This window comes from Molossus molossus, unplaced genomic scaffold (genome assembly GCF_014108415.1).
Source record: "Molossus molossus isolate mMolMol1 unplaced genomic scaffold, mMolMol1.p scaffold_m16_p_1, whole genome shotgun sequence".
NCBI lineage: Eukaryota > Metazoa > Chordata > Mammalia > Chiroptera > Molossidae > Molossus > Molossus molossus.
Genome location: NW_023425344.1, coordinates 192,288,103 through 192,303,112, shown reverse-complemented (window position 1 = coordinate 192,303,112; position 15,010 = coordinate 192,288,103). Strand labels below are relative to the sequence as shown.

Genomic DNA, 15,010 nt, shown 5'->3' with positions numbered 1-15,010 from the left:
GTTGCCTTTCCATTTTGGTGTGTTTTTTTTTTGCTGTGCAGGAGCTTTTTAGTTTGATGTAGTCCCATGTGTTCATTTTCTCCTTTGTTTCTGTTGCCTTAGGTGATGTATCAGTAAAAATTCTGCTACGTATGATGTCTGAAAATTTGTTGCCTACATTTTCTTCTAGGATTTTTGTGAATTCATGGGTCACATTTAAGTCTTTTATCCATTTTGAGTTTATTCTTATGCATGATTTAAGTTGATGTTCTAGTTTCATTTTTTTTTTTTTTTTTTGCATGTAGCTGTCCAACTTTCCCAACACCATTTATTAAAGAAGCTGTCTTTACTCTATGGTATGGTCTTGCCTCCATGTCAAATATTAATTGAGTTAATGTCTTGGGTCCATTTCTAGGTTCTCTGTTCTGTTCCACTGGTCTATATGCCTGTTCTTGTGCCAGTACCAGGCTGTTTTGATTACAATAGCTTTGTAGTATAATCTGATATCTGGTACTGTGATCCCACCTACTCTGTCTTTCTTTTTCAAGATTGCTGTAGCTATTCGATTCTTTTTTTGGTTCAAAATAAACTTCTGAAGTATTTGTTCTAGTTCTGTGAAATATGTCATTGGTATTTTTATGGGGATTGCATTGAATCTGTAGATTTCTTTGGGTCATATGAACATTTTAATGATGTTAATTCTTCCAATCCATGAACAAGGTATGTGCTTTCACTTTTTTATATCTTCCTCTATTTCTTTTTTCAATGACTTGTAGTTTTCTGCAAATAGGTCCTTTACCTTTTGGTTAAGTTTATTCCTAGGTATCTTAATTTTTTTGCTGCAGTGGTAAGTGGGATTGTCATTTTAGTTTCTCTTTCTGTGACTTCATCATTGGTGTATAGGAATGCCATTGATTTCTTGATGTTAATTTTGTATCCTGCTACTTTGCCAAATTCATTCAAGTTTAGTAGATTTTTTGATGGCGTCTTTAGGGTTTTCTACATATAATATCATGTCATCTGCAAATAATGACAGTTTCACTTCCTCCTTTCCAATTTGGATTTCTTTCATTTTTACTTCATGTCTGATTGCTGTGGCTAAGACTTCCAGTACTATGTTAAATAAGAGTGGTGGAAGTGGGTATCCCTCTCTTGTTCCTGTTCTTAAGAGTAATGCTTTTAGGTTTGCCCATTGAGTATGATGTTGGCTGTAGGTATTTAATATATAGTCTTTATTATGTCAAGATATGATCCCTCTATTCCCAGATTTCTGAGCGTTTTTATCAGAAATGGGTGCTGGATGTTGTCAAATGCTTTTTCAGTGTCTATTGATATGATCATGTGGTCTTTATTCTTCATTTTGTTTATGTGGTGTATCACATTTATTGATTTGCAAATATTGTAGCAGCCTTGCATCCCTGGGATGAATCTCACTTGGTCATAGTGAATAATTTTTTGATGTATTGCTGGATCTGATTTGCTAATATTTTGTTCAGGATTTTGGCATCTATGTTCCTCAGGGATATTGGCCTGTAGTTTTCTTTCTTTGTAGTGTCTTTTTCTGGTTTTGAAATTAGAATTCTGCTAGCCTCATAAAACAAATTTGGAAATCTTCCTTGTTCTTGAATTTTTTGAAATAGTTTCAGGAGAATGGGTGTTATTTCTTCTTTGAATGTTCGGTAAAACTCCTTTGTGAAGCCATCCGGGCCTGGGCTTTTGTTAGCTGAGAGAGTGTTGATTACCTCTTCAATTTTCTTAGTTGTTATTCTTCTGTTCACATTTTCTCTCATCACGGTCCAGTTTTGGGAGGCAATGTGTTTCTAGTAATTTGTCTATTTTGCTTAGATTGTCGAATTTGTTGCCATATAATTGTTCATAGTATCGGATAATGATCTTTGTATTTCTGTGGTGTCAGTTGTTACTTCTCCTCTTTCATTTCTGATTTTGTGTATTTGGGTTCTCTCTCTTTGTTTTTGGTGAGTCTAGCTAAGGGTCCATCAATCTTGTTTATCTTTTCAAAAAGCCGCTCTTTGTTTCCTTGATTCTTTGAATTGTTTTTTTTTTTTTTTTTGGTCTCTATGTCATTTATTTCTGCTCTGATCTTTACTATTTCCTTCCTTCTACTTGCTATGGGGTTTTATTTTTGTTTGCTTTCTAGTTCTTTAAGTTGTGAGGTCATATAGTCTATTAGAAATTTTTCTTGCTTCTTGAGGTAGGCGTGTAGTGCTATGAACTTCCCTCTCAGAACTGCTTTTGCTGCATCACATAGATTTTTTACTGTTGTGAGTTCATTTTCATTGGTTTCCAGAAAATTTTTAATTTCTTCCTTGATCTCCTCAGTAACCCATTCACCGTTTAATAACATTCTACTTAACCTCCATGTGTTCCAATGTCTTTGCATGTTCTTGTTGCAATTGATTTCTAGTTTCATGACATTGTGATCTGAGAAGATGCTTGATATGATTTCAATCTTATTGACTGTGTAGAGACTTAATTTCTGTCCTATCTTGTGGTCTATCTTTGAGAATGTCTCATGTGCACTTGAGAAGAATGTGAATTCTGTAGTTTTGGGGTGTAATTCTCTGTAGATATCTATTAAAACCATTTGGTCTAGTACTTCATTTAGAGTCTTTGTTTCCTTGCTAATATTTTTGTCTAGAGGATCAATCCAGTGATGTCCGTGGGGTGTTAAAGTTCTCTGCTATGATTGTATTACTGTCAATTCCTTCTTTGAAGTCCTCCAGAAGATTTTAAATATATTTTGGTGCTCCTATATTGGTTGCATATATGTTTACCAAGCTTATATCTTCCTGTTGGACAGATCCTTTCACTATTATGTAGTGGCCTTCATTTTGAAATCTATTTGATCAGATATGAGTATTGCTACCTCAGCTTTTTTTTCCTTTCCGTTTGCTTGGAAGATTTTTTCCCATCCCTTCACTTTCAACTTATGTGAGTCTTTTGTTGTGAGGTGAGTCTCTTGTAAACAACATATATATGAATCATGCTTTCTTATCCAATCAGATACTCTGTGTCTTTTTATCAAAGCATTCAATCCATTTATATTTAAGGTGATTATTGATATGTAGTTATTTATTCCCCTTTTTTGTTTAGTGTGGTTATATTTTTCTTCCCATTTCTTCTACTAATTACAGTAGTCCTTTTAACATTTCTTGCAGTGCTGGTTTGGTGCTAATGTATTCCCTTAGCCTTTTTTCTTCTGGGAAGCTCATTATTTGACCTTCTATTTTGAATGATAGCCTTGCTAAGTAGAGTAGTCTTGGATTCAGGTCCTTATTTTTCATAACCTTGATTACTTCATGCCATTCCCTTCTGGCCTGTAGTTTTTCTGTTGAGAAGTCAGCTGAGAGCCTAATGGGGGTTCCTTTGTAGGTAACCTTTTGGTTAACTCTTGATGCCTTTAGGATTCTCCCTTTGTCTTTAATTTTTGGCATTTTAATTACTATGTGTCTTGGTGTGGGCCTCTTTGGGTTCTTCTTACTTGGGGCTCTCTGTGCTTCTTGAACTTGAATGCCTTCTTTATTCACTAAATTAAGGAAGTTTTCAGTCACTATTACTTCAAAGATATTCTCTAATCCTTGCTCATTTTCTTCTTCTTCGAGGACTCCTATGATGCAAATATTATTACGTTTCCAATTGTCCCACAGTTCTCTTAAGCTGTCCTCCTGTGTTTTAATTGTTTTTTCCTTTTGGTTTTCAGATTGGTTGATTTTTTTCTACCCTGTTTTTCTAAGTCACTGATCTGGTCCTCAGCTTCCTCTACTCTGCTGTTTAGAACTTCCAATGTGTTCTTTATTTCTGCTATGTCATTGCTCACTCCTTCTTGCTGGTTTTTAGTTTCCAATTGATTGATTTTCAATGTTTCTATGTCTTAACTCATGATGCTCATGTCCTTACTCATGCTGTTGAGGTTCCTCAAGATCAGAGCTCTGAATTCTAGCTCTGTTAACTTGCTTAACTGTGTTTCATTTATCTAATCTTCGGTAGAAGTCTCTTGTTCTTTTATTTAGGATTTGTTTCTTTGTTTCACCATTTTGGCTATCTCAGTGGTCTTTGGAGCCTGCCAATTTTTTCCTGTGGTTGTTAGTGTTCTGCTGTTTGTGGCTCTCTCTACTGGGTTTGGATGACCGTGGGCGGACCCACATTAAGCACCCCTGTCAAGTCTTACTTTCCTGGGTAGAGTTGCAAGCCCAGGAAAAGTTCAGTTATCCTCTAGCTTTTTGCCTGGAGGCTATCAGTAGCTGTTATTTGAAGAGCCTTGGTTTTCTTAGTTGAATGAAAAACTCCCTCAGGTGTTCAGAGTAAGGGGATTTTCTGTGGGTGGGGCAGATGCTGGTTGTTAATAAGCCTCAATTTGCATTTCAATGGTCCATCTGGATGGTGTTGAATCTCCAAGGGAAGGGCTGCCACCTCTCCCCAGAGCCCTGGGAAGGAGCAGGATGGCCACAGTCCTGTGTGGCCAAAACTCAGCAAAAGCTCGAGTGTCCTCCAAATCCCGTGTGTCCCCACACAGCTCCAGTCCAGTCTACCCTCACTCTGCCAGAGCCCAAGGTAAGTGGCTGTGATTATTTCAGCATCTGTCTCCACTCTGTGCTGTGGAGCTTCTTGGGAGTGTAACTCTGAGGGCGCTGCTCACAGCTCAGACTGCTGCTCTGTGGGCTCTCAGCACCCCTCTGGTGCCTCCACAATCCTTCCAGGATCGAGTCAGTGTCCTGGTTATATGGTCCTCGCAGGCTGCTTTTCTGTTGCTTTTTCCAGAGGGTTTGTCTTTATTTTAGTTGTAATTCCAGTTTTGTCCTGGGAAATGGTCTGTGTAGCTTCCATTCACTCCACCACCATTTTGAAATCTTCCCAAACCTGTCATCTTTTCAGTGACTTTTGTTTATCTATTCAAAATTCATCTGATGATTTGGGCAATGCCTTAGACACCCCTTTTCCATCACACCTACCCCTAAAGATGGATGCAATTTCAGAAGGTGAGTTGAAGCTCTGCCACAAACCCCAACCTAAAAACTAGTGTTTCAATGTATCCCAAGCCCTCCTGCACAGATTATTAATTAGAAACCCAATCCACCATCTACTTGCTATCTTGAGGCCTTGCACTTTCTGCTCTCAATTATGACTTCGAAGATAGTTACATATATGTTATATAATCTATTCCTGGAACAGGAATGTCCTGATTTAAGAATTTCCAGGCAACAAAGTTCAGTGGATACCAAGATGACAAATGAAAACCTACTGTCAACTGGAATTAGCAACTAAGCATTTCAGTCACTAGAGGCATCTAGACATTTTGATGGTATTATACGTTGCCTCCAAGTTCTTGTTTACTAAATTATAATCCTCAAAATCATCATAAATACTCAACAAACTACTAGCCATTTTGTGCTAGGAAGCTATCTCCTTTCACCCATGGGTGTGTGTGTGTCTGTCTCTTTATTTCTCCTTACATCGACTTTATAGGATAGGTGTTTCTGCTCCACTTTTGCAAATGCTGAAATTGAGGATCAATGAGTTTAATAAATTGTCCAAAATCACAGCTAGAATGTAAATGGAAACAGCAGAGCCTGAACTCAAACCTACGTCTAAATGACTGCACGGCCCATGTTTGTAGCTGCCAAAATAGACTATAAAGTCTACTAAATTCTGTGAAACCAACTTTATTTCTCTATAAAATGAAACATTTTATCTGAGCCTTTAAAAATATCTATGCTCCCCCTTTTACACACAGTGTACATCTTTTTTTTTATTTTAATCTGTAAGATAATTTATTCTGTTTCATTCAACAAGTTATCACCATAGTGATCAAATAAATTACTGTTTATTCAACTTGCAAGGTGATTCATATGAAATGTGCAAACAAAATAAGTTGGCTCAGACAGATTGAGTCAAGTAGGGGAAATGATATTTTATTCTTTGAATTGGATTTTTTTATAGTAACGTGTCGAACATCTCACGTAGTTTATCGTGCAGATCACTTCTGCACCATCTTAAAGCCAACAAGTTTTAAGTCAAGCCTTCTAAGTCAGCTGCTGAGTTCATGAAGGAAGAGCTGCCTCAAACATCTGCAAGTCCGTCAATCCTAACTGGCGCCTCTCCACTGACCTGACTCCATCAGACACTTTAATCACAAGATGAACTGTGTGGCCCAAATTATATAATAACAACACAGAGTATATCTTGGTCAAGTGCCTAAAGCACTACTCCACAGTCAAGTAATTTTAACAACACTCTAGAAGGCAAATAGAGTGAGTAAGAGTATTATTATTAATGGGCAAAAGAGCCTGCCGAAGGAACATTGTTAAGCATATGCCTGCTACTCTGTGGGGTACTCTGAGTCTTCATTTTCTCTAATAATTATTATTCATGCCACATTTAAAACAAAAGTACAGTACATTCATTGAAGCCAACTAGTAGATTGTAATGGTAAAAGGGAGGGAGGGAGGGAGAGGTAGTGAACAGATTCACATGCATTTGTAAATACTCTCTTCGATGTTCAAACCTTAACCCCTAAAGGAGCTGGTTTTGGAATTCTGACAGGACATCCTTCCCTTACTTAATAACAACAGTGGTCTCCTCCCATCAGCATAGTGCTTTGGAGTCTGCAAAGTGTATTTCATGTGTCAGGTGATCCTCACACCAACCTGGGAACTCTTATCACCTTTCCATAGGAAAAAAAAAATGAAGTTTGGAGAGGTTATGCATTAGTTGTTTAGCCTGTGCAGCTGCTATGAGACAAAGCTTTCTGAAAATGGGTTTCTCAGACTCAGAGCTCTTGCTGCCTCCCAACCTGCAATACTACAAATTGTAAGTTTGAACATGACAAGTGTTCCACCCCTGTCTCCAAGGTTCTTTCTATAGGGTTGTTCCATTTGCAATTTGAGTCAAATAAGCACATATCGAGTTTCTATTAAGAGTCACTGACTCTGAAGATGACACATACAATCCTTGCACTCAGAAGCCCTTTCATCTGTGGAAGATGAATAAACCATGAACTGCAATCGAAGTTACGCCCTTACATGTCTTCCTGACAATGTGTGTGAATATGCAAATATAACAGCTATTGAACTGCACTTCCGAAGTACGTGAATTGTATGGTATATGATTTAACTATCAAATCTGTCATTAAAAAAGTCAAACTAATTTAAAAAGTTATTGTGAAGGAGGAGATTTGTGTCTCCAAAAAAGCCACAGAGTTATTAATTACTAGTGTTCTTGGACATGATTTTTGAGTATACAACCTCAGTATTTTGGGATACTGTTACTATACAAAATGATTAACCTTTAAACAGTAAGCATCTGATCAAATTTACAGATCCTTTACTTGTAGCATTACTGATTTCATCATGTCTCAAATACAAAATTTTGAAGCTTTCCATTTCTTAGCATGAATATTACACTTATATCTCTCAAATTAATATGTAGTTTTTCAAATGAAGGTAACATAAAATATTTGCACACATGCTACTATGTAAGCAAAGACCTAGGCCCTGCTCGAACCAAACGTGCACTGGCAAGTGCCACCATGGGGTTGTTCCAAGTAATCGATTTTCTCATCAGTGTGGGCAGTAGCCTCCCTGCCCATGGCCCAGCCCTCTGGTCCAAGTGAACGTTTCAATGTACAGGTGAGGACAATGAAACACAAAGGTGTTGAAACTTGGAAGTTTCCCAAAGTTATATGACAAAAGCAGATCAAAGTGGAGACCTCCTCTGCTGCTCTTTTCGCTGCTCCGTTTAGTGGGAATTACCTGGCAGACCTCTCATTCCACAAATAGCCACTGAGTGGCTTCTATTCTCCAGGCACCGTTCTAGGCAATATAGATGTGCTGGTAACAGCCATAGACCCGATTTTACATTGCGACGAGAGAGGCAGATAAGAAATATTCAATTGAACAAACATAAATACACAAACAAATAAATAGAAGAGAGTGATATGTTGCTATGCAAAGGATTCAAATACGTTCTTTCTGAGAAGGACATTAGATCCTGAGGAGGTGACCTGAAGCTGAGCCCTCCCTACACAGCTGCTTTGAAAAGAGAAATCCAGACAGTAGACCACCTGCCGTGAAGCCCAAAACTGGGATAAGCGGAGAGTCTGGGAAAACAAAGGAATCCACGATAACCCTACGTTTGACTTAAGTAACTGCATGAATGTTGGTGCCAGCAATTGCAGTAGGGAAGTGGGGGCGGGCAGAAGGAAGAAGCAGGCTTTGACGGAGGAGATTCAGATTTCTTATCAACCCTGTAAAACAGGAGATGCCTGCCAGACACTGGAGGAGGGCTGGGGAGTGCAGGGGATAGGACTAGGGGACTAAATGCTATCTGAAGAAATTCGCTGGCCTAATGGACTGGTGGTTCCTATCTGTCTTAAGAGACTTGCTGGATTCTGAAAAGGCGATCAGAGCAGATTGGTATCAAAGGAAGAGCAAAAGCAGGACTAATGAAAATGACAGAGAAGGAACACTTCATTGCAGAATATGGACTTTGCCCCTCTGAGCAGTTCTGGTGTAATCTTTAGGATTAGATAAACCTCTGTGTTTGTGGAGTGGTAGACCCAGACTTTACCAGAAAAGTAGATATTATAATCTATTGCGTACTGTTTTTGTTGTTGTTGTTGAACTTCTGTATGTTCCTTCTGTGTCCCCCCACAGCAAGCTTGCACTGTAGCAATGCTAAACAACAGTGGCACCATGAGCACGAGCTCAGAACCAGTCTTACCCTAGTGATCTATTTTCCACACTGCAGTCAAAATGCTTTATCTCAGTTGCCGATCTGAAAAGACCTGTCCCTGATGAAATCCCTTTACAGTCCCACCTTTTTCTAAGCAGTCATACCCCTCAACATGGGCTAGCAGGCACTGCATGCTGGTCCCCATCGATTTCCCAGCCTTCCTTGCTACTTCTGGCACATTGGGCCTGCTGAGTTCCCTGTTCTCAAATTCCCCTTGCACTCACTCTAACTGCTACTGCTTTGTTTTCTACTAGGACGAGACAGAGATGCTTCTTGTTCATCTCTTCCTCAAACTCACTCCTGCCTATACTTCAGGTCTTTGTCAAAATAACACTGCCTAAGAGGAAGTTCCTCTAGAAAGCTTGCCTTCCCCCCTTGTCTCAGGTCCGATTTAGGTGCTTCTCCTCCAGACACTCCATCATCAGCCCTGATCACCCCCTAATGCAATTGTCTGCATACAAGTAGCTCTTCTCCAGTCTTGCAGCCAGGACCACAGCTATTTGGTTCATTGCTATATCACTCACACTGACTTATGTGAACTTAGCCTCTCCAGCTTCAATATATATTTGATGAATAAGTGCAAAGACACTTTTCTACTAGACTGTAAGTTCCTAGAAGACAGAAATCATAGACTGGTTTATGGTCTATCTCTAACTCTTAACATGTGGGTGCTCAAAGAATATTTATAGAATGATAAAACTCAGAGCTGTATTCCCCTTGCTTTACACTGTATGGTTTAGATTTAATAAAAGTGAAGTTTCTGGTGAAGAGTCTCGTCATTGCCCTTGGACAAGTTTTGGCCAGATTTTAACCTACCTGGCCTTGGGTACCATTTCCAAGTCCCTGTAGATGAATATCTGAACTCCCAATATGGTCTGTGTTAGTAAATACACTACCATCAAGTAGTCCCGCCTCTGAGCATTACCCCGCAAGTGAAATATCACCATGATCCTGCAACTTAGACCACTTAATTAAAATGTATGCACTTCTTATTGCTTTTAAATACTTTGAGAAATTGTCTTCCTACAATGTGGAAGTATCTTTTAGAACTAAACTGTTCACAATGTGCTTTTTTTTTTCCTGGTGATGATACATCCAATAAGGGGTTAACACCCAAAATATAAGGAACTTATATAATTTATCATCAAGAAAACCAAACAATGCAGTTTAAAAGAAAATGGCCAAAGGACTGAACAGACATTTCTTCAGAGGACATTCAGATGGCCAATAGACATGAAAAGAGAGTCAACATCACTGATCATCAGAAAAACACAAATTAAAACCACAATGAGATATCACCTCACACCTGTCAGAATGGCTATTATCAGTCAACAATGAGTATTGGCGAGGATGTGGAGAGGAGGGAACCCTCGTGCAGTGTTGCTGGGATTGTCAATAGGTGCAGCCACCGCGGAAAACAGAATGGAGGTTCTTCACAAACTTAAAAATAGAGCTGCCGTATGAAGCAATCAATATCTTAATGCATCGATTCTTCCATTTAAAACCAAGAACACGAAATAATGATATAACTAAAACATATGTTCTAAGAAGACTAGATCTTTGTAATTACCTTCTAGTGCATATTTCATATCCTGAGCAAAAAGGGTCCACATAATTTCAGCACTTATTTTTCCCATGTTCAGCTCTTGAGGAAACCTAAAACCAAACACATATATTAGTGTATCAACAAAGAAGACTGTGCCTAAAAACAAAAAAATACCTCACCTTACATATATACCACAGTAATTACTATGTAGATCATCGATCCTTTTATTTATGTGATTTCCCTTAATGAACTTGCCTCGGTAGTAAAAGACAACACACCAGAATGTGGTGATGAAACAATGCTGGGTGTCAGGAAACAGGCTCCATTAGATCAGTGCCAAGGTGAAGGTGCCTGCAGCTCCGATGGATGTCTTAGAACATCCATGGATGTTTGCTCCTGTCTAAAGAGCCTCTTCGGTTCTACCACACACTCCATCTTCATTTGTCTCAATTTTGTAGATAAATCCAATGGATCTGAGTAGCAGCTACCATGTAATACGAAAAACCACACCTCACATTCACCTGTTAGCAGTTTCCCTTGAAGCAAGCTTGAGTGTTTTTATTTCCTATTTACTTAAGATGAATTATTTCAACAAAGATTCCTCACTCCTCCGGTAAATGGCCCATGGTGGACCATTAATCAGGACTCCGGAACTCCTAGGCAGGTGTGCATTTTAGATTATACAAGTTTAGGCTGAAGACAAGATTCCTACGGCTGTTGAATATGTACTCTGAATGTGTTTTTAATCTTGTAATAAAGCTCCTAGTGATATAAACCCAGTGAATGTAACAACCACGTCTTTTCATTACCTTGTAGACATTACCCCATGCCAGTGTGTAAGACTGATAGCAGTTTCTTTTCTAACAAATATATACTATATATATATATACACATATATAATGCATACATATAATATACCATATATAAATATATAATGAATGCATATATATGTAGATATACACATACACACAAATGATATATCAAGAAACAAAAATAGCTCCCACATTTATTTACATTTTAGGGTCTAAATTAAGAAAGAGTAATACGATTCTGAATGGGATAGAAAGAATTACCTAAGTATGACCTCAGGATGACCTCAAATAAGAAAAGACCACTAACAGTACACAAAATGTTCTAGCCCAGTTTTCTACCAAAAGCAAGGGATATTTCATCAACTATCCCTGTCCAACTGCCATCTTTCAATTTATCTAATGTTGATTGATATTTGAAAAATTAAATACAGATGTACATTTACCAAATATTTACACTCAGAATTTTAAAAATATATTCATCATAGTTACTGTGACATCTATCTCTAAATTCCACTATATTAATCTCTTATAATGCCTGCTTAATTTTTGACTGAATAAAGGACTTTTTGTGTAAAAAATGTGCATACAATTTGAGTGTTTGGATTATGTTAGAATTCTTTCAGAAAGAATTTATTTTCTTCTGGTAGTAGTGCTTTAGGGTCAGGAGAGAGGACCTTAATCCAATAGGGTCTAAGCTCATTCAAAACAGGTCAGTATTTATTCCTACTTACTCCTAGGATGTACTCCTTCACAACCCCAACTAATGCTTGGGGTATTCACCAAAACCCACTATTTTGTAGGGCCTAAATTTTATTATTCTCCTGTTCTTGTATTCAGTTTTCTCAGTTTTTCTTTTAAAAACAATTTTTTTTTCTTTATTGATTTTTAGAGAGAGGAAGTGAGAGGGAGAGAGATAGAAACACCAATGAGAGAGAACATCAACTGGCAGCCTCCTGCATGCCCCGTCCTGGGGATCAGGCCCACAACCTGGGCATGTGCCCTGACATGGAATTGAACGGGCAACGTCTTGGTGCATGGGTTGACATTCAACCCCTGAGCCACACAGGCCAGACTGTTTTCTCAGTTTTTCAACTGCTACTTTCTGTCTAGCTTCTCACATTCTCACACTTTGTCTCTAGGCAAATCAGTCCGTGCCTCTAGGGCAGAGGGTTCCCACATATCTGACATGTTTTTCTAGTAAACACATGCATATATTATAAAGATACAAAGGAATTCAGGGGAATAAAAAATATAAAATCTATTCTCATAGTTATGGTTGGGCAAGAAGTAAAGGGAACTAGATTCAGGGAGGCACATGTACATGTAAGGCTTCAATCAAATTTGCAATGCTTTATTTATTTTAGAAAAATAACCTGAAAACTATACATTTGTAAGAAGTAAAATAAGAGGTAATATAATACAAGTGGCTGTTAATGCATTTAGCATTTAAAAGTAACATTCTCTAACCCTAGCCAGTTTTTCTCAGTGGTTGGAGCATCGGCCCTTGGACCAAAGAGTCACGGGTTCAGTTCTGGTCAAGGGCACATACTTGGTTGTGGTTTGGTCCCCAGATCTGGTTGGAGTTGTGCAGGAGGCAACCAGTCAATGTTGATGTTTCTCTCTCTCTCTTTCTCTTCCTCCTCTCCCACACTCTTTCCCTCCCATTCTACCTGAAGATAAATGGGAAAAAAGCATCCTCCAGTGAGGATTAAAATAAAAAAGTAACATTCTTTAATAAGTAGCTGTTAATTGAAAGCCTAGAATGTGTGTGCACTTGCTAAGGACAGATTATATCCTATTCAATAAAACAGGCATGGTCCTTGCCTTTCTGAACTTTACAATCTAGTATCTCACAAATATAAATATATATATATAAATATAAATATGAAAATACATGTTGACATTGATATTAATAAGTTGTGGTAAGTCCCATGAAGAAAACTACAACGTGAAAAGATAAGAGTCGGTTGTGAGAAACAGAGTGGTTTTGTTATATCAAGTGTTTGGAAAACAACAGCTACTCATGGGTTCTCAGGAGCCATGACAGCGCTTGTTTTCAGTGGAGGGTCACTTCTGCAGCCTCTGCAGAGATAGGAGGCAGCAGCATGAACAAGTGGCAGACGGGGGCTGAGAACGTGGCACCAGCTGTGACAGGAACTCAGTGTATGCGAGGGCCGATGTATCACCGGGGAACAGGAAAAGAGGCACATGGCACCAGCATGGTGGAGAACACACAGAAAAGGAGAACGAGGAACATTGACTGTAGCTGAGAGGATACTGGGAGCTAGATCAAAGCAGGAGCAAAAAGAGCTAAAAATATACTAAGTGGATGTTGTTTTTCTATTTGATTTTCTACCCTAAGACTGATGTTACTTTAAGAAACATGGGTTACAATTAAAAGGAAAATATTCAGCAACAAGTACATATTACTGAAAAAAATAAGGCTAAGGGTATATGATGCAGAATAATATACTGGTGCAGTCATTCCCAGAATTACTCAAAGAAACTAAGAGTTGTGTGTACTTGTGAAGGAGGATAAAGATTAATTGGTGGAAGAAATAAGCTGTGCACCTCAGTTAATGTATATGATTACCATAAGAAAAGACTTTCAAAGTGACTTATAAAATATTTATTCTTTCTTTAATCTAGAGGCTTCAACCAGATAACTTCAAAACAAGAAATTTAAAAATAAGCTGCTAGCACAATTACAATTACTAAGATCTGTAAACAGCCCAACTGTTCATCAATAGATGAGTGGATAAAAAAGCTTGGTACATGTACACAATGGAATACTACGCAGCTGTAAGAAAGAAAGATCTCTATCCTTTGAGACGACAAAGAGGGTCCTGGAGAGTATTATGCTAAGCAAAATAAGCCAATTAGAGAAAGACAAATATCACATGATGTCATTTATTTGTGGAATATAATGAACAATACAAGCTGATGAACAAAATAGTCCCAGAGACATGAAAGTGGGGTACAGACTGACAAACCTCAGAGAAGGGGATGGGAGTTTAGGATGAGAGAAACCACAGAACTTGTGTGCATGTATGCGTAACCAATGGACACAGACAACAGTGCTGGGGGTGGCAGCAGGATCGGGAGGAGGGTGTTAGTAGGGGGAAAAGGAGAAACATCTGTAACAAAAATGAACAAAAATTGCAAAAAAAAGTACATAAATAAAAAGGCAAATACAAATGAAAACAAGCTGTTAGTCTCAGGATTTTCTCAGTTGCATAAACAATGTCGAGTTTGATTTTCATTCTTGAAAAAATTTAAGGGTTTTCATCAGTGCTATGAAATTCTCAATATGGCAAAACCTAAAGCCATACCAAACTACCATTTAAAATAGAAATGACACACTAGAAAAAAATATACAATATATAAGAAGCAATAAGATAATAATATACATATAAAAAGAATTGTTACAAATCTATAGGAAAAAGATGAAATTAGGAAAAAATGGCTAATGAGTTCAATGGACAGGTTAAAAAGAAGAAAAGAAAAATCCATAAAGCCATAGGAAAAGAGATATTTAACCCGTCTAATATTCAAAGAAATTTTGATTAAAATAATAGTGAACATTTTTTTTTTTTTTTTGCTGAAAAAAATTTCAAACTAGAAAACATAAAAAAAATTCAGGGCTTAGTTAAATATGATTTCCAAAAGTTATCTAATGTCTATAGGCTTCCTGTTCTTCTGCTCTTCAGATACCTGTGTTAGCCCCATGCCCTTCTCTCCTGCACCCAGGAGGCCCCTCTATGGGCTGCATCATCCTAATGCCATATCAATCCACAGAAAAATATACAACAATTAAAAAACAAGGTAGCCCTGGCCGGTTTGGCTCAGCGGTTAGAGCGTCGGCCTGCGGTCCAGAGAGACCCGGGTTCGGTTCCCGCTAAGGGCACGTACCTCGGTTGCA

At 38.1% G+C, this 15,010-nt stretch overlaps 1 protein-coding gene across 2 annotated transcripts in view; it reads right to left on the bottom strand.

Moving 5' to 3' along the window:
- UNC13C (unc-13 homolog C) overlaps nucleotides 1-15,010 on the bottom strand; it is a 561,286-nt gene that overhangs the window by 160,990 nt on the left and 385,286 nt on the right. For both annotated transcript variants that reach the window (XM_036264009.1, XM_036264019.1), the window contains one exon: nucleotides 10,301-10,386. In XM_036264009.1, coding sequence (XP_036119902.1) covers nucleotides 10,301-10,386 — 86 coding nt within the window. The remainder of the gene's footprint in view (nucleotides 1-10,300; nucleotides 10,387-15,010) is intronic.